At 46.1% G+C, this 19,160-nt stretch overlaps 8 protein-coding genes across 8 annotated transcripts; 5 read left to right on the top strand and 3 right to left on the bottom strand.

Annotated features, from left to right (window-relative positions):
- Positions 1 to 462: 462 nt before the first annotated feature.
- SERLADRAFT_478275 (uncharacterized protein) lies at positions 463 to 2,719 on the top strand (the record flags this gene model as incomplete). The annotated part of the gene is made up of 10 exons (XM_007323237.1): positions 463 to 833; positions 893 to 1,217; positions 1,276 to 1,424; positions 1,479 to 1,594; positions 1,651 to 1,782; positions 1,834 to 2,020; positions 2,068 to 2,149; positions 2,214 to 2,344; positions 2,397 to 2,529; positions 2,585 to 2,719. 10 exons carry the CDS (start codon positions 647 to 649, stop codon positions 2,637 to 2,639), a joined length of 1,497 nt encoding a protein of 498 aa, XP_007323299.1.
- A 2,184-nt stretch (positions 2,720 to 4,903) lies between these two features.
- SERLADRAFT_478273 (uncharacterized protein) lies at positions 4,904 to 6,166 on the bottom strand (the record flags this gene model as incomplete). The annotated part of the gene is made up of 5 exons (XM_007323236.1): positions 4,904 to 4,994; positions 5,020 to 5,435; positions 5,524 to 5,660; positions 5,721 to 5,813; positions 5,934 to 6,166. 4 exons carry the CDS (start codon positions 6,148 to 6,150, stop codon positions 5,094 to 5,096), a joined length of 789 nt encoding a protein of 262 aa, XP_007323298.1.
- Positions 6,167 to 7,002: 836 nt separating this feature from the next.
- On the bottom strand, positions 7,003 to 7,778 carry SERLADRAFT_442685 (uncharacterized protein; the record flags this gene model as incomplete). The annotated part of the gene is made up of 3 exons (XM_007323235.1): positions 7,003 to 7,479; positions 7,546 to 7,640; positions 7,706 to 7,778. The coding sequence occupies 3 exons, from the start codon at positions 7,776 to 7,778 to the stop codon at positions 7,003 to 7,005; spliced, it is 645 nt and encodes a 214-aa protein (XP_007323297.1).
- A 511-nt stretch (positions 7,779 to 8,289) lies between these two features.
- On the top strand, positions 8,290 to 9,844 carry SERLADRAFT_401104 (uncharacterized protein; the record flags this gene model as incomplete). The annotated part of the gene is made up of 4 exons (XM_007323234.1): positions 8,290 to 8,877; positions 8,940 to 9,148; positions 9,272 to 9,466; positions 9,577 to 9,844. 4 exons carry the CDS (start codon positions 8,588 to 8,590, stop codon positions 9,642 to 9,644), a joined length of 762 nt encoding a protein of 253 aa, XP_007323296.1.
- Positions 9,845 to 10,017: 173 nt separating this feature from the next.
- SERLADRAFT_478269 (uncharacterized protein) lies at positions 10,018 to 10,743 on the bottom strand (the record flags this gene model as incomplete). Its single annotated transcript, XM_007323233.1, has 3 exons — positions 10,018 to 10,328; positions 10,395 to 10,618; positions 10,697 to 10,743. 2 exons carry the CDS (start codon positions 10,608 to 10,610, stop codon positions 10,158 to 10,160), a joined length of 387 nt encoding a protein of 128 aa, XP_007323295.1.
- Positions 10,744 to 11,090: 347 nt separating this feature from the next.
- SERLADRAFT_478264 (uncharacterized protein) lies at positions 11,091 to 13,838 on the top strand (the record flags this gene model as incomplete). The annotated part of the gene is made up of 10 exons (XM_007323232.1): positions 11,091 to 11,243; positions 11,320 to 11,417; positions 11,503 to 11,653; positions 11,709 to 11,834; positions 11,888 to 12,155; positions 12,216 to 12,360; positions 12,413 to 12,580; positions 12,631 to 12,764; positions 12,856 to 13,279; positions 13,337 to 13,838. 10 exons carry the CDS (start codon positions 11,126 to 11,128, stop codon positions 13,595 to 13,597), a joined length of 1,893 nt encoding a protein of 630 aa, XP_007323294.1.
- Positions 13,839 to 14,304: 466 nt separating this feature from the next.
- Positions 14,305 to 14,973, top strand: SERLADRAFT_478262 (uncharacterized protein; the record flags this gene model as incomplete). The annotated part of the gene is made up of 3 exons (XM_007323231.1): positions 14,305 to 14,375; positions 14,650 to 14,720; positions 14,784 to 14,973. Coding segments are annotated over 3 exons (315 nt in total), but the record flags the coding sequence as incomplete, so codon positions are not given.
- Positions 14,974 to 16,803: 1,830 nt separating this feature from the next.
- SERLADRAFT_478260 (uncharacterized protein) lies at positions 16,804 to 18,966 on the top strand (the record flags this gene model as incomplete). Its single annotated transcript, XM_007323230.1, has 4 exons — positions 16,804 to 16,983; positions 17,036 to 17,232; positions 17,313 to 17,685; positions 17,752 to 18,966. 4 exons carry the CDS (start codon positions 16,822 to 16,824, stop codon positions 18,727 to 18,729), a joined length of 1,710 nt encoding a protein of 569 aa, XP_007323292.1.
- Between the last annotated feature and the right edge of the window lie 194 nt (positions 18,967 to 19,160).

The following is a 19,160-nucleotide window of genomic DNA, read 5'->3' as shown; positions in this document are numbered from 1 at the left end:
CTGAGGTATTCCTATACTAAACCCCCAACTACTTATAGTCGGAGGTGCTACTCGCTACAGTATAATGACTCCTAGGAGAACAATGGTTACTCCATGGAGTGGTGGCTATGCTCCATGGAGAACAATGGCTGCTTCGGCAGAGACCGGGTTTATCCGGTTTTGTCAAGCTGCTGACTTTTCAAAGAACTAGCAATGTGTCAGGCATGAACCATCCCAGCTATTTCTCAAAACATTGGTAAAATTTTAGTTAATCTATCACAAAGTATATATTTATAATATTTGAAGTATTCCAGTCAGGCCGTTGAGGTGGCTGAAATTATGCTGTTTGTGTACGAATCATACCTCTCCTGGCTTGGCTGGAACCCTTTCATGGTGTCGAGTGCATATATTTGATGAGTGACTGGGGTCCATGATGATGCCACTCTTCGTCCCATCGACTCGCATCAAGCCAGCGACAGCGCTGGAACGTTGGAACGGCACTCCAGTGCTATTTTGAATTACGGGCATGGCAAAGATGTACTGTGACTGATTCGAACCTCTTTTGGCCTATGCTGACCCGTATATGAACCTATCTCTTCCTCTGGGTCTTTCTACTGCTGTACCCTGGTATTGCGCTTAATCTGAACCAACTCGGATATCCTCGACCATGCTTGAAAACTGGCAGCTAGCTTTGTTGAGTTGTGTAGGAGCAACTGTAGTCCTTTACATATGGCCGTCTGCCCACCGTTTCCCAGTGCCTCCCGGTCCCAAACCAAAATTCTGGACGGGGAATGTTCACCAGTTACCTACCTCAAATGCTTGGGTGACTTATATGAAATGGTCTCAGCAATATGGTCAGTTACAGTATTACATTATAAGCATATACCCCAAGACATGTGCTGATTGTGAATAGGTCCTGTTGTCTTCTTCCGCATCTTCAGTCGACAATATGTGGTTTTAAACACTGTCAAGGCGGCAATAGATTTGCTCGAGTCCAGATCTGGAATTTATTCTGACAGACCACGGGCGTGGATGTACAAAGAGTTGGCAGGAAGAAAATGGGCAGTCTTCAATATATATATTCACGAACCTCGCCACAAGCAGTATCGTAAATTGCTACACTCTGGCCTCAATCCTCGGGCTACAGATACCTACCGTCAGATCCTAGAGGATGAAACAGAAAAGTTCCTACAAGGGCTCGCAGTGACTCCCGACCAGTTCATTTCTCATATTAGGAGGTCGAGATTTGGGAATTAGCTTTACATGGCTTAGTATACTGACTTCCCCGTTCTCCAGATATGCCGGGGCAAATATTCTCAAGGTTGCATATGGGTGGACTGTCTCGGGCAATGACGACTACTTCGTGAAAATTATGGAGGAATCTATCGGTATACAAGCGCAGGCAACGCAGCCTGGTCGTTGGCTCGTAGATTCATATCCGATTAGTGAGTCCATACATTTCTGCCAACCCTCTGCCGACCCTTGTTCATTCAAACCAGTCCGTTTTCTTCCTAGATGGTTCCCTTTCACCGATTTCCATCGCCACGCGGACTACTTTCGCGAACAGCTCAATCGAGTTGACTTCATCCCTCATGCTTGGGCCAAAGAGCAAATTGTAGGGCGTCACTTTGTTAATTATCCTATCACCTATTTATTGTTGTGGTGTACTAGCAATCCGGAAATTACGTCGAGTCTTTCACATCCCTGCACTTGCGACCTGAAAGTGGCGAGGTACCTGATGCAGAACAAGAAGACATAATCAAATGGTGCAGCAGTGCCTTATATGCCGGAGGAGCGGATACTGTAGGTTGTTGTTCAATATTTTCTTTACGTGGGTTCATTTTTTTTTGATAGATCGTTGCGGTTATCACAGCTTTCTTCCTCGCCATGACTTTGTATCCAGAAGTGCAGAAACGTGCGCAAGCTGAAGTCGCTGCAGTTGTTGCCGATGGGCTTCCCACTCTTGATCATCAGAAGAGTCTCCCTTACGTCTCTGCTCTAATTAAAGAGGTTCTCCGATGGGCTCCTGCTGCTCCTTTGGGTAATACTCCTCACCGTTCATCTGGTTGAGTGCTAACTGTGTTAAAGGGCTTCCTCATAGAGTCACACAAGATGATATATACGAAGGTTGCCGGATCCTCAAGGGAGCAACAATTGTAGGGAACATATGGTCGGTTCACATCTGATCACTCCGCAGAGGCATTGCTAAAATATCTTTACACCACGGCCTATAGGGCACTCGCTCATGATGAATCAGTTTATCCCAACCCCTCGGAATTCAAACCTGAACGGCACCTAGAGGACAATGAACCTCAACTTGATCCCCGAAAGATCATCTTCGGTTTTGGCAGAAGAATATGCCCAGGTAAACCATCTATCACATTCTCCCCGCAATAACTTGATTGAGTTTGGCATAGGCGCGCATTTTGCTGAAGTGTCTCTCTTCTTGAGCATTTCGAACATTTTGGCGAGCTTTGATATTAGCAAGGCCATCGACAAAGATGGAAGAGAAATTGATCCCGTGATTGAATTCACGCCTGGTATCACAGCGTATGTACTTGTTGTTGCCTCCACTTATTCTGTCCGCTGATTTTGTATTCGATAGTCATGTCAAGCCGTTTCCTTGTCTTGTTGTTCCTCATACACGGTCAACAGCCTGAGAAAATTTCCAGCCATAGTTCTAGGATACGCCAATGCCTCACCGTTCTGTACTTTTAATTTGACAGAAACCCAGTTCCTCATATTGCTGTCAGAGTTTTGATGTGCCTTTAAAGTTATCGTTTGCTCGAATGATTGAAGCTATGCTCTGACTGAGGCACATGGTGGATGCGATAATGCCATGATCGGAACGCACGGCAATGATGATGTTTCGAGAGCGTGCCTCACTTTCCATATCCGCGCACAGAAGACCTCCGCGAGCTTCACCAGTGGCCCTTCAACGTTTCAACAAGTGTACCAGGAGACCATCAGTTCTCATGGGAGTATTCGGGGGCCCAAAAATGCGGCATTCCGAATTGGGCAGGCGTTAACGTTAGGCCCTTGATGTATTTCTCTGATACGCCCCACCGAAGTACCATCCTCCAGCGTTGATTGTGATGAATACGCAGCTAAAGTATTACTTTTGAACAACAATTACACAACACCCACTCACATCCAGCAATTAAGAGCCTTAACTTGATCACATTTTAGATGTAAACTGGGAAATATACTAAACAACGCGAACTCACCAGGCGTTCAAGTTGTACCAGAAGGACAGACTGAAAGGGCAGGTAAGTATCCTAATCTATATTACACTCAGCCGCTGATGCCATGGAATATAGTCCGACCAACTCATAATTGTCACGTAACTCCCAAGTCGCACTGCACTAGTAGGGCGGGCGTGATGCTCCAACTTGAAGTCACCCATCAACTCACGCACAGCAGTACCTTTTTCAAAAAATTATTTCCATTCGATAGTAAGTACTCTTCTGGAAGTGTACAAATATACCTCAACTTCGATGGTGACTAAAGTGCTTTTTGAATCCAATATCCAGCGGTCCCCTTTGTCCTTGTGGCTCGATCACCTGGAGCGTTACCCTTCACGCCAGTAGGGCTCGTCTGATTCCACTGGCAGGATGGTGGCATATTTCAGCTTAGAGGCGGCTGCAGTCATTTCTATCATTATCGAAGGTGTTTTTTATGGAAAGTCCTCCGATTCAAGTTATCGATGGAGTCAGATACTCGATATGACTTGTCCCGATTGAAGGTTTCTCGCTTTTTATGTTTGGCGCCACTGCCTGGGCTCTGATATACAAACGGACGGCAAAAAAAAGCCAATTATATCATGTGCGTAGCAGCACTACTGCTGTTTTGTCTTAGCACTCTGGTGAGCTTTTCTTTGTCGTACTTAGGGGTCGCGTATATTCACCGGCAGCGACATATCTCTATTAGCATATTATAGCAGATGGTCGGCGTCTTTACGTTGGGTTCGTGTCCTCTGGGACACCCAACGCCTATTTCAGCAACATTACGGTGAATACTTTCAAGAATGCAGTATACGGATTTGAAACACTTATCGCAGACGCAGTAATTGTCAGTAAATCTCACAGTAAATCTCATGATCCTCTGTCATAAACACCTATGAACTCGGCAGTCTATAGATCTATCGAAACTATATAGTATGGCAGAGCATATGGATCACCATACCTTTGATAGTTGGTTGGTGTGGAATCGTAGGTAATACTCCACCATCCTCCCCCTCACTTCCCTCTTACTAGCCATTCCTTGTTAGTTGCTGCGACACATACAGTCTGGTCAATAGCTCAGCCCGTCACCAATCCTAATGATATATTCATCGAAGAGACGGCCCGATGGGTTATATCATTTTACTCCATCGCACTGGCGACTAATATAATTGCAACAGGTTTGTTACCCTATTATCCGCCGATGCTCGCTAATGCGTTCGTCAGGCCTCTTGGCCTGTAAGATATGGATATCCAATAGCACCATCAGTCGCTATGGTCATCGTTTGTTAACCCCAGTGATGCGGGTGATTATGGAATGCGGAGCACTATACTCCCTTTCTCTTATTATCATGATCATCACCTACGCGCTCAAGACCAATGGTGCCTATGTGGTTATTGACGTTGTAAGTGTTTACCATTCATTATCCAGGTCATTCGTACCAAACATGAGGCTATTCCGTAGATCGGACAAATTATACCTATCACGTTCTATGCTATCATCATCTGTGCTACAATGGCGAGAATGATGACCAGGTCCTCATTTCTCCCGACTCTGACCGAGCCACATTTTGATGCATCGGCATCGACGGGATCACATGAAATGAAGCCCGTTGAAGTGCATATAGCTCAGTTGGACCATGAACCCCCGAACCTGTGTAACAGGCAAACTGATGGCGACAAAGTAAACCCCTCTTTCAATCCCAGCACAACCGCGTAAACTTTTCCGTCTTCTTGTATGACTATATCCACTACATGTACATATACACTATTAGTACGTCAAGATAACGCTATGTGAAAAGAAGAAAGGATACATCTGGGTGGCACACTAGTGCCATACTTCTACAGATGTTTCTAAATCCAAAATTACGGTAGTGTCCGCCCATAAGCTTATCATGCTACACCCAAGATTCCCCATAGAGTCTTCCCCACAATGGATACTCCATCGTTTTGCAACGATGCCCTTCGACGGGCCTCCTCGGCAACTTCGGGGCTAATTACTCCCCTACCTGACCTATCGTCAACTACGAGTTTAACGATTGACTCCGTGAATTCAGGGTGGCCTTGAATTGTTAGGATTTGGATATCTTTCAGTGATAAGGAAACAGGATTCGCAGATGGGGACGACGGTGAAAAGCGAACCATGCCATGATTCATAGTGATATCAGTCGACCCCAGGAGATGGAATGAGGGTGGGACTGCTGGAACATGGTCTCTATGCATTTGTTGAATGTTCTTGAGTGGTCGTGTCATACGAATGAGATTATGATATGCGAATCGAAGCGTGACTCCAGGTTCCATACGCCGATAACTTGACACTTACAATAGAATCCACTCCAAATACTTTCTTGCCAACGTCCGTGAGCTGCATCTCGGTCACACCGATTTCCCATAAGCCATCGGTAGGTACACATTCACCTCCAACTGCACGTGCAACAATTTGGTGGCCAAAACATATTCCTTATCATGATATTATGATTGAGATACGTTGGATAGTGGGATCGATGACAATTGACGTACCAAATATCTTTACTTCCGGCTTCTCTTCTACAAGGCGTTTAACATACGCAATAAGTTTATTGATCCACTCCAGATTCTGGTACGCGGAAGCAGCTATCTCCTCATACGCCAGTTAAGGTAATCATAAGGGCCAGTTTTGGATATACCATCGGGAGTGTCACCATGATAGTTCTGGTTAGTCTTCGGTCAAAGCATTGACAAGAAGAAGCTAACCGGAACCAGTCATCACGACCGCATCGTAGGAAATGTCGTCGTCTGGGTACTCTTGCTTATCAACAACGTCGTATGAGTCAACATTCAGCTGCGATACCAACTCTGGGCGAGGCAGGGAGTTACGAAGGTAGTCGTTGTAAACTTGGATATAATCGCCATGTTTTTTGCGTACAGATAAAGCTGGAGTATCACAGATGAGCAGCGCGATTCGGGTCATTGTCGTAGTTGTAGTCTACAATATTGATGTATCGGTGGCGCGGACTTTACTTCTTGATTTTACCTCCGCGGCACTATTATATTTGGCTTGAAATCCTTCAAAATCAAGTTATAATCAAGCTGGTAAATCAACTTACTGTTACGATGGGAAAGCGCCAATAAACGTGTACTACTCTGATAATTTTATGGGGATAGATAATCAAATCGTGGTGGTCTCAACCAGGACTGCGTCGTATAATAGCAACGCTCACGTATATTAATAAGTTGGACGCCGAACCCGAGGCCTGACTCAGAGGTACCATAGGTACTTCGAGTTTCTCCAAAACGGTATAGGAAGAGGCACTGACTGACACCTTCTCATGGAAAGATAAAACCCGTGTTTCTTCTAGCACGGCGGCAATGCTAAGCAAGCTACATTGGCGTATTTTTTCCGCAATGATGCTAAGACCTTTTTGAAAAAGTTTTCATAGTGGTATCCAACTTCGGAACACAACGAAGTTGTTCCGATCTCAGCCTCTAAGAGATTGTGGTGGAAAATGACTCGACACTGATGTGCCGTCAGTCACCACTCACCAACCAATCTGAATGTAATTCGGATTTCAGGAGCGGATGTCGTCTTCAAAGTGGCCATCAATCATGGCCGTTCAAGTGAGGGAACTGGTAACTCTGCGCATTGCAGTTCTTCATAGGCGATGCCACATAGCCACTGTAAACCTATGGAGATGCACAAGCAATGCTCCTGCAAGCCTTCCAAGAGCATCACCTAAACAGTGCCAATGGTCAATAAAAACTTCATATTTATACAGTGTTTGATGCAAAATAAAAATACAAAGAATCGAACTAAACGCACAGATCAAGGGATGCGTCTTTCTATTTGAAGCTCTTTTGAGCCATTCGCGCCCTTACGCTGCCTCACGGCGAGCGTGTGTATTGTGACTATTTCATAAACCATGCAGCACTCCGCATATGCAGATCCGATGACACATGTGACACAATTGGAGGAGTGCGATGTAGGTGCTGTACCGTTGATGGAGGGTGTTGCAGATGGGAAAGAAAAAGAAAGAGTAGTTGAAGTGATCGAAGCTGTAGTTGAGCTAGCGGATGAATATGTAGATGAAGATATGACCTCATCGTTAATCGCTTGCTGCTGTGCTGCGTATGTAGTTGCTTGGATGGGACACCCCTCACCGGGACCATTCAGATTGAGCAGAGTGACAGAAGCAGCATGCAGCCGCGTATTCTGCGAGGCGGTACTGTTGTCAGTGGGGAAAGAGATCGTGATGTTTGGATTAGTGGTGACAAAACCAGCAGCAACATTCCTATTGAGGGCCTAGCGGGGTGTGTATTAGCATCATACGCCAGCTAAATTATTGCAAAACACAAGAACAAGGCTTACAGCGAGGAAAACAGTGGAGTTTGGAGGACAAGTACATGGTATCAGAATCGGCTGCTCATTCGTGCCATTAACAGCCCCGTCGCAGTTACCAGTACCTGGTATATTTGAAAACATATTTCAAGTCAGATGTAAATAGAAGTCATTCATGATGGGTGCATACCAGTTGGATTGATACCAGCTTGCCACTCGAATGGAGGGACTAGGGCTGGATTGACATCACGCCTGAAAGGCATGGACGAGATTAAGGGCATGGCATATGCATTTCCAATAATACAGACTGAAATGACGCAGAGAGCGAACAACATCTCCATCCAAAAGGCGTACGGATATCGACGATGACAGTGCCAGAAGTAATTGGCGCAGAAGTCAATGAACGTGATACAGAAAGAGTGCAGGGCAGTAGCAAGGAATTGTGCAAATATTTTCTGTAAAGATCTTCTGCAATATTCAGGAAGCTAACTCGGCGATACTATCAAGGGTCTGGTAGATATACCATGTTCTTTTTCTAGCTCTCAGGCATATTCTGAGATGGATACTAGGGTAGTGGATCTACATGGTATAGATTCCAACTGGGTGCCTCGTGATGCCTTTCGTTCGGTCCAAGGCGCGCAAATTGTTGCCAAAGAACATACAAGTACCGTGACAGGACTGTTGTGAGGTACTAGCGCTGGATGTGGTTTCTGTTCAAGAATGGTTGTAAGCGGCTGCGGCGGGCGCAGTAGTAGGCAGCTGCCACGCTTTTACCACCAACACCAACACTCACCGCGGTACTCACCAGGACCACATTTACCAGCTGCGTTCGGGCTGCGCATAACTTATATCTTTATATTTTCAGCTGGAACGTCTTCACACAGGGATAATTCCCGTTCTTTGCCCCCGGTATATCCCACAAGTAGCGTGTGTACAACAACACTCCACGTTTTCGGAATAAAGGTGAACTTAGGTCTGCAAGGCAACAGCCCCCTCGGTTCCTTACCACTAGAATCACCGTCGTAGTAGCATAGAGCAACGGCTCCGGCACTTCTCACAACGAAATCAAAGAATGTCACTTCCTAAGCTAACTTCTCTGTCCTCTCAAACCCTTACCCTTCTCCTGGAACGCCAGCGTCTCCAGAGTATCTCTTCGACATCACCGTCCACACTCCACCTCCAACGAATCACACAGAACCTACGGAACCTCCATACGGGGATATTAGCACTCCAATCGCAGACCCTTTTACCTGGCGTGGGTGAGAACAGGAGAGAGGGAGAAACAGTTGACTCATTGCGAGCGCAGTACGAGCGCATGCGGGGGATGTTCGGGGAGGAGGCCATCAAAGCAGGGTTGGAAAGGTGAGTCGTAATCGTTTTATGGTAGGGATCTATATGTCACTGCGATACTAACAATGCATTAGCTTGGATACTCCACGAGAACCGGAACCTTCACGCTCACCGTCTCCATCACCACTACCTTCCCCTCCCCTTAATTCTACAATGTCGTTGGACGACCGCCACGATGCACTATACAAACAATCAGAACCCGTGTTTGAGCCGTATACGGATGATCCCGATGCTGATGTTGAGCCAGGGATTTTGTTGCAGACGCAAAGACGGATGATAGATGGTATGGCCTCGTCTCATCCTCGAATTATTTCTCTAGTTTGTAACTGGAATCCTACATTTGCTTTGAACACCGATTTGCTTAACTCTTTTCTTGTCATACACTAACTGACCTGTGGACTTTCAGATCAGGACTCGCATCTCGACAACCTTTCCAATTCCATAACGCGCCAACATCATATCTCTCTTCAGATCAACTCAGAGCTTGACACGCATGCTGGTATACTTGACGAGCTTGACACTGACCTCGACCATACCGCAACCCGCTTAGGTAGCGCACGAAAGAGACTGGATAAAGTCGCAAGAGGGGTTCGAGGGAATGGTAAGTGTCTTATGTCCTTCATTTGTCGAGATACATTCTATGGTGGCTGCGACTTTACAGTATATGTGCTGTTAATCACTGGTAGCTAACTGAGGCGCTTATTCTTTTAGTTTCAACGGTGACAATTGCAGTGCTCATCGTTGTACTGCTCATCCTGATCGTCGTATTCAAAACGTGAAGAGTGTTCAGTTGCCATGTTTTTCACTTGGGGACTCTAAGCCGCTCAGGGTTCTCATCCAATTTATAGTATACCATCATTTTATTCACAGTTGGACTCGTATTTCTCTCAGAATCTTGATAATTTACGACACCTTCAGGAAGGGGATCTACTGTACGAACCCATTGATGATACGAAGACATAAAACATTATTCTATTTTGCATCATGGTTTGTACGATGGTGGTCACAGCAAAACAATGGAGTAGCAATCGTGACGAGACGTTGCGACGCATTTGACATATAACTACGAAGGTTTGGCAGCAGTCCAAATAGATGAGAGAAGAATAATATTAGAGGTATATTCCAAAGTATACTCTATGCTTATATATGAGTGTTATGCAGTGTCCATGACCTGATTCCTATTCCAGTCCACCATTATTGTACCACGTCACCCTTGAGCGCATGTATCGCATAAAGACATTTCAACGTCCTGTATCCAGGATCTTTCGACGTTGACCAAAGGCTTTTGTAGGTCAAAACTCGTAGTAAAATAGATAATGTACAAACCTAATTTGTTGCTTTTGCACTATCCTGAGCTCTTCTTTCTTTCTCGCCTTTTGTTCAAATTCTCCTCTCAGCAGCTCCACAGCCTTTTCAAGGTGACTTTCTCTTTCTTGCAATATATCGCATTCCATCCTTGTCGTCTGGGATACCTGAGTGTTTATTTCTCTCCGATTGTTTGAAAAGGAAAGTATGCGGGGATTCCTCACAAGATCAACTGATTCCAACCTTTCGATAGACAAACCGAGTGGCCTGTTGGCAGAATCGAGCTCCATGAATTCGCTGGTGTGGTGATAACTGGAACCATTGTCTGCGCTAGGTCTTGTCTGTACAGAATCTGCGGACGTAACTGAAGAGTATCGTGGACGCTTGGTAAGGGGAGATAGCTTAAAGGCATGTGCTGCAGTTGCCTTGCGTTTTGGCATCAGGTTGTCTGGGAAGAAGAAAAGAGTTGGATGACGTGGCACGTCACCATCTCGAATATAGTGAGTGCTATTCACAGTGATTTTACCTGACTTTACACGACTTTTGACGACTGTTACATGTCTTTCGCCGTCCGTTTTGTTTTTACGAATATCGCAGCTTTGGTTTGTTTGCTCACTTATTATTAATATTCCCACACAGCCAGAATAGACATGACCTTGTACAGCATCAATATGTTTATGTGCTTTATGTACTTACTGGCGCTCTAATGAGGCGGGTTTGAGGATACAAACCACTACCCGCACCTCGTAAATCCCCAGTGTTGATTAGGGGGCTTCCCATTTCTCTGACAATGTATGAGTGGTGGGCCATTCTTCGGTTACTAGAGGAATGCTGTGACGCATTTATAATCTTATACTCCTCGGGGTCCTCAGCCACTCACGGCCTGGGGTCAAGGACTTTTTTTCTAATTGGTTCACTGGCAAACAGCAAGATATTCCCTCAACAAACGCAAAACATGTCGCAGCAACGTATGGCTCTTTGGGCTGCAGAAGCAGATCTTGATGAGGACTTGCAAGACGTTGACCTTAGTCTGGCGATGGGAAGCTATGGGCAGAACGAGTTGTATGATGATGGTGCGCATATTCTCAGATATCATCAGATAGACATGAGTGTATTGACTTCGGCCATGACTGCTCGATGGAACAACAGCTCAGCAGCCTCAGCTAGATGAATCCGCATTGCTCACAATGCAGCAGCATATGGCTCAACAAGCTGCGTTTTCGCAAATCCCTGATGTGGTTAAGCGTGTACGTACCCTGATATTTGCTTTATTTTCCTGCTTTCTCATCGTGGATTTGATGTCTGGCTTCCATGGTATTGAAACGATTATAGTTCATTGTGCACTTCCATCAAGCCGTACTCGATAACAACCTTGCAGAAATAACTGTAGCGTATGAGAGTGGCTGGAATCGACTGACTGAAAAATACTATGCCAAAACGGAGTGGCCAGAGGCTGAAATTATTGCCCCTCTGGTTAACGACGGTAAGTGCTGAGTGATAGCATCTTTCACTTCCGCTATACAAACCGGTATATCTAGATCAGATATTCCTCATCCTCTACCGCGAATTATACTATCGTCATGTTTACTCTCGTTTGCAACCAAACATTGACGACCGATTCCATTCTTACGAAAACAGCTGCGAGTTATTCAATTATCTCCTCAGTACGTTCGTACTTGTACCCTCAATGATTAATGAATCTCACTTCGTTGTACAGACTCTGACGGCCCAGTGCCTATCTCTCTTCCTGAACAGTGGCTTTGGGATATCATAGACGAATTCATTTACCAATACCAGTCTTTCTCTATCTGGCGTTCAAAACCACGCACCAAAACCGACGACGAACTCGGTCTCCTGGCTGACGGCGGTGCACAAGTCTGGTCTTCATACTCGGTACTCAATGTGCTGTACAGTCTAATACAAAAGTCTCGCATCAACGAGTACATCGTGGCCACGCAAGAGGGAAAAAGTGAGGAAGAAATCAGGTGAGCAGGATTTTTCGCCCTCATTGACATTGCAATTTTGTGTTTACGAGTCATGTACAGTGAGATTGTAGGTGAGTATGGCACAAAACCTCTCTATCGCATGTTGGGATACTTCAGTATCATCGGTCTGCTCCGCGTTCACGTTCTACTGGGCGATTTCACTCTTGCATTAAAAGTCATGGATAACGTGGAGCTTAATCAGAAGGTACATATGAAACTTATGTCATTGTTGTTCTTACCTGATAGAAACTGCTCAGTCCCCATTCACGCGTGTCACGGCGTGCCATGTCGCCACTTATTACTACGTTGGATTCTGCTACATAATGCTTCGTCGATACCATGACGCCATCCGCACGTTTGTTACCATCCTGAACTTCATGCTGAGGATGAGACAGTATCACACTCGAAGTTACCAATACGATCAGGTATCTCTACCCTTTTGATTTGCTTAATTTGTCTTACCGTGTACATGCAGATCAACAAAACAGCGGACAGAATGTATGCATTGTTCGCGATCTGTCATGCGCTTTCGCCCACCAGACTCGACGATAACATTTTGAATATAGTCAAGGAAAAATACGGAGAACAATTTGCTAAAATGTCAAAAGGGTGAGTACGTACTCTCTGCTTAGTTCATACATTTCAAATATATCGCTTGGTCGTTGTTGTATCTGTATTCGCGATGCTGATTACTATACAGCGATGAAGGTCTCCCCGCTTTTGAAGAGCTCTTCCTCTACGCTTGCCCCAAGTTCATTTCCGCCAACCCTCCTCCCTACGACGACCCTGAAGCCCTAAGTGCTCTCCTCGAATCGGATCAGCCTCATGTTGACCCCGCTCACCGTCACTTGGCGCTCTTCCTCGCTGACGTGCAAGCACAGTCACCAATCCCGACATTGCGCTCGTTCCTGAAGTTGTACACATCACTTGATGCGTCGAAGCTGGCAAATTTTCTTGATGTAGGCGAAGAAGAGATGGTGTGCCAGCTGATGATGATGAAGCAGGCAAGTCGCAGTATCAGTCGTATAGGTTCGGACAAGGAGGGTGGGGATAAGAGCGCCAAGGGTGGGCTACTTGATGGTCAAATGATTGTTACCAGTGATCTGAATTTCGTTATCGACGACGTGGGTGTCTTGTCTTATCTTGTACCAGCACTATCTAACGCTGATGTTGATATATAGAACATGGTCCATATTGCAGAATCCACTGTTGGTCGACGGTATGCAGGATGGTTTATTCGTAACACAGAGCACGCACAGAGGGTATTAGATGCCCTACGTGCTAGTCCATTGCCAAGTTCGAAAGGAGCCGGAGGTGCAGCCACCGGACCAGGAAGTGGACCGAAACCCAAGGGAGGCAACGATAGCACAGATGTACAGAGAAACAACGCACCACGACCTGGAGGACAAAAGGTTGCTTGGGGTGGGGTGAAGGCTGCGTGAGGGTTCTGAGGCTGAAAAATATCTGATTTTGTAATAGTCGTAAGACGTACTCAAACGAGCCCTAAGATCTGTGTTCAAGTCTGCTGGGTGTAGGCCAACTGAGTAAGACCTATAGCCTGTAGTACCTGTTTGGTACCTGTGTTAGCTTGACAAATTCTCACTGGCAGTAGTACGTATTATTGGCTTTACCCGCCGGAGTGGTAATTTTAATTGCTAGTGCCCACTGGCACTCTGGCACTTCAAGTTGTTCTATGATCAATACCTCAGCTTGAAGCTTGAAGTTTTGTACATTACCCTCTTGGTTATACCGTGATACCTGATTTCCTTGTTGAGGCCAGGACTTATTCACGGAAGTCTTTTTTATGCTTTTTGTCCGTGCTTTCTCAACGACATCACGAAGGGCTCAACAACCACTTTTTGAGGAATATGTTCGTCCGCTGAACGAGAAAGCGAAAACAAATCTCAGAAAGAAAACACTACGCCGGGCACCAAAGTTTCACGGAAGGATGAAGAAAGACACAGCATTTCTCCTGAAGGTGCGTGTTATATTTTCGTATCTTTGCGGACTTGTTCACTCGTATCTGATCTCTGACATGGTACAATTGCATCATAGGCCTTTGAGCGTCTTTCAGAAGAGAGAGAACAAGACAGACAAATTCTGACTCAACTCCAGGGCGTTATCAAGAAGCACGCTGGACCTCGTTTTGACGTAGTGGACATTAGCATGCATAACTGGGCTGTGACATTACATGATGCACCACTTGACTTCGCAATCGTGGTATGTCTTCTCTCCCTTTCATAGCGCAGGCACAGTGTCGCGGGTCGAGATTCACACATATATGTACCATCGCTTTATGAGCTGCGAGAATTATGGTGCGGCCAGTTTTCCAGGCGGGTGGATAATAAGCTGGATTTTCGAGAATCACTAAGGTTGATGGGATGAGGTACATTCTTCTACCTGGGAATGGGATATCTGAGACAGAGCTATTTTCCCTTCGTGAAACTGGCGTGATACACACAGAGCATGCTAACAAGAATGCACGGCCTATCAGGACAGAGAATATCCAAACGGACTCCCACCAGGCACTCCCACTGGTAATCTACCCATCGCATATGATCCCAGGTAAAGTACCATATCCTAGCACATCCAATCTGGTCGATTAAAGTCGTTGTCTCCTCCTCGCAGCACTCTTTCTAGAATCCTCGCATCCGAAGGTTACACAGGTAGCTTTTGGTCGCCGCCTCCAAACGGCATGCAGCAGAAACTCCCTTCTCTCCCCCGTAACCAGAATCCAATGCCAGTTCATCAGGAACTTAGTTCACCCTGGCCCGAATACTGTCCATCGCCATATCCCCGCCATTCTAATCAATTTGTTCACCCTGCACGTTTGATCACCAATTCCCCCACTACTTTCAGCTTGACGCTTCCTGGACCCACAATTATACCTCTTTTTCGCTACTTGCGTGCTAATTTTTTGCTTGGCTCTGCGGGGAGAGACCTTCTTGGGGTGTTCTGGTTGTGGATGCGGAGTTTAGGTATAAACAATCTGGAGGTGGGACCTACGTGCCTAGGCTTGATTATCGTGGTGTTTATGCAGCAAAAGTACCGTTTTCCGAACATCGTGGACCCCAAACATATCCCCGACGCCCACCCCGCACAGGACACAACATCGAAGGTGTGGGTGCCGTATAGACACCACGTATTACCATTTGGCGAAGCTCTGGGCTTGAGAGGTGAAAATGAGTCACTTGGACGCGCTCAACACACAAAACAACAAAACAAACCGGAAACTCTTAAAGATGTGTCATCACAACCTATCTTTGAGGTTGTGCCGGTGCAACTAGGTGTTTCGTTCGTAGAGCAATTCCCTAGACTAATAGAAGATAGACAAACTTCAGCGATGTTGCATTCCTTCTTAGAGTGTGTCATCTATTATCTATGCTTCGTAATATTATCGTGCTCATATGAGTCCCAATGTCTTCATCCTTCCCATAGCTACTTGGCGACATCGGATTCATGGTATCGGGATTTCGTCATATCACCAGGCAAAGGAGGACGCACCCCACGTCATCAGCCTGAAGTTGCCAATCTACACCAATACGTCGCATTCGAAGAGTCCGAGCACAAGTCCCAGCCTCTTGGGTGGCCGGGAGATGTCCTTGTGGTGCAGGACCCATTCTTGAGCACTTACGTACGCCCTCTTCTCCTCCTACTATTCCATCGCTTATGTTCTGGACTTTGCAGAACCATGCTGAAGGACTATCGAAAACCACGCATCGTTATCTATATTTGCATTGTCGTGATGCTCGCAAAGTTATGGGGCGAGGCCATCCATTTGTTACGATATTTGGAAAAGAACTGAGGAGTCCCAAGTCGAAACTGTTCAACATCCAGTCATCAAAGCCAATGTCAGTTGGTCGAGCTTATCATAGTGACGGTATGCATGTCGAAATGGATGTAAGTGCGACGGGAAAGTATCCGTTGCATTCCTTCTGTCACAACGTGTTTCCGTTGGGCTAACAACATTTTACTCGCTTTCTGCAGATTAACGCTGTCCCAGCGCCTGTCCTTGCTGCACGTTCTGTCACTATCAAAAGAGTGCGCGAAGCTGTGAGACATATGTATGGGGTGAAGTATGATGTACAGGCGTTTGGAAGCACACAGTATGGGGTATCGACCGCCACAAGTGATTTGGACCTCGTTGTTATTGTAAGTTGATTTACTTGCCCCTCAACCCCATTCGAATGGCATTTCCCCAACATCAAACTTTGATATGGCACATCGAACGCTGACTGGGTGCGTGTGTGAAGGATCCAGATAGGCCAACCGGGTTCACTCCAGATGTCGATCTGCGGCGGCTTCCTTGTGAGTGCTGAACAACATAATTCATCCATCCTGTCTCAATTTGTCATGCATCAAAAGCGGTGTATAACATCCAGTAGGTACCTTTGTAGTCTTAGTCAACCACCCCGAGCGCATCATTGACAATATGCCCCCTATGGCGACAGAAAACTTGGAAGGACGATGCGCCAGTTTGGATTCATAAGGATTGTGACTATACCTAAAGCGAAAGTACCTATAGGTGTGACACCATTAGACTCTCTCTGTACTGCTCCAATCAGCTTACCTTGAATTTCACCGGCCAGTCAAGCTCGTCGATCCCACAACCAGACTCGAGTGCGACATCAATGTAAATGATCAGCTTGGGCTCATAAACACTAGCATGATCAAGCGCTACTGCGATCTAGTCCCTGTTCTGCGCCCGATGCTTGGATATGTTAAGAGATGGGCAAAGCCGCTTGGGCTCAATCACCCGAGCACAGGGCAAGGACCTCCGACGTTTAGCACATATGCGTTTGCCTTGATGGTTATTGGATATCTGCAGGTGACTGTTTCTCTAGTACATTTGCTTCTACGGTTTTTCTCATTCTATTTAGATGAGAGGCTGGGCGCCAAACCTGCAGCATGAAATTGAAAGTTCATCTGAAGGCGGCGAAGAAGGAGTGTTTTGGCTTCGCGAATCCGTATCTCTTCATGCCTGCAAGATACGTTGCGATACGCGGTATCACAGAAAGAATGACTGGAGTCCAGATGTCGAGATTGAACTAAAGGAAGCGTTGCATGGGTGGTTCACGTGAGTATCGCTTATCTGACTTTTGTGTTTGAAGCCCGGTAAGGAAGGTGGTGACGAATTTTGTGTGTGATATTGTACAGGTTCTGGAGCGAAGGATTCGACTACGAGGGTTCGATGATGGACATCAAATCAGGAGGAGTAGTACCACGCCCTACCAAGCAACCCGAAATGCTAACTTCCGAGGGATCCCAACGCTCGACAAAGACGGTCCTTGTTCTGAATCCTGACTTACCCTGTGTAGAAGCCGATGATCTAAGCGAACACAGTGACACAGAACTCGCAGAGATATCGAGTGGAAAGGAAGAAGCCGAAGCGGTCGTCGTTTTCGAAGAAAGAGAGGAAGAGGAAGATCAAGAGGACCAAGACAGCACGAATCTTGAAGTGGAGGAGAATACCAAGAGCACATTTGCCAAGGAATCTATCTGCATCATCGATCCATTCGTGAGGACCAAGGTAAGCCCGTTATTACACAAAAAGTTTTTTTTAAATCGTTAATTATCTGTGCTGTTTTATACATAGAATGTCACAAGAAGTATTACCAAGAAAAACCTGGAGCTCTTTCGTTCGAATTGTCAGCGTGTCGCGATTCTTATGTCATGTGGTGCCTCGATAAGTGAGGTCATTGACTTGGAAGACGACCCAGTCTTTCAACCGCATAGCTTCGCCAAGAAAAGGAATTTTGTTCGTCAACCGCTCTATCCTAGAGCTGAAAGACCAGATCATAAACCCCGACCACCACCGCAATCGGAATTGGACGCGCAGGGTTCTCGGGAAAACGTTACCACTGAACGATCCAGATTATTTAATGAGCTGATACGCCCACTTCTTCCTGATAGCAAGTCATCTAGGGATAAGGGTAAAGACAGAGAACGGGCTCCCTTAGATGATCACGCGGGCGATATTGGTGTCGCATTTTCGCAACCGCCACCTCGGCTGCAACCTACAGCCGGTTCATCATCACATTCCATCGCCGCGAGTCGTTCCAATTTTAACAAGGAGACAAGAAAGAGGGCGTGGACCGAGCGTCAGGTCAGGACCGAAGAGGGGAAGCAAAGAGGCTCGGCCGACAACGTTGATCTTACTGCTGTGAAAAAGGTCATGTCGAATGAAACTCCCACCCTCTCGGACGCCCGCAAGGGTCAACCAGCAGAAGTCCCAAGCCCGCTAGAGATGACTTCTGGCTCTACTTCTTTACCGTCGAAGAAATCCAAAAACCGCAGATCAAAGCGCGGCAAACAAGGTGAGGGCCAAGAGGAAATGAAGAAGAGTGCCAAGCAGTCTGCACCAATACCTGGCCACTTGGGGTCCAGAGGTTCCCCAGCGAGGTTTGATAAGGATATTATACATGTTCCACAGGAGCATTCTGTGAGTGCGGGTGAACCGCAAAAGGGTTCTGGTGATCTCCCAATATCTGCAATCCAGCTGAGACTAAAGAAGGACATCAGGGGCCAGGGGCCAGGAGCACCAAAGCTTACAGAGACCACTAGGAAAGGGTAAAGGAGACGTGGGCGAAGGGCCCAGGTCGTCTTAAGCGCCTGGGCTGGAGAAGTCGTGATCTGGTAATACAAGACTGGAGATATGAAATCAGTTAATTTCTGCATCAAGTAACACTGATTCTCCTATACTGATTATCTATGGCTAGTACATTTTTTCATCATCCAAATATCAAACTCTACTAGTGCTTGGTTTGACGTTATCTTGATCTCATAAAGGGATATCTTGCGGTTACTGGTTTGTTCTGAGAACGGAAGGCGATAAGGTGCATATTGCGGCACGCAAGTTCAAGCTACAGTTCCAAGAAAGGACGTTAACTAGACTCTGGGATGCACTAAACAAGCTTCTTAAACCAAGAGACGCTCATTTGCGCTATCACTTAACTCGCGACATACACGGCAATAGATTCAAACGCTAGTTCTGTCGCAAAATGT

This window comes from Serpula lacrymans, assembly GCF_000218685.1.
Source record: "Serpula lacrymans var. lacrymans S7.9 unplaced genomic scaffold SERLAscaffold_15, whole genome shotgun sequence".
Taxonomy (NCBI): Eukaryota; Fungi; Basidiomycota; class Agaricomycetes; order Boletales; family Serpulaceae; genus Serpula; species Serpula lacrymans.
The sequence above is the reverse complement of the archived record's forward strand: the minus strand, read 5'-3'. Positions and strand labels throughout refer to the sequence as shown.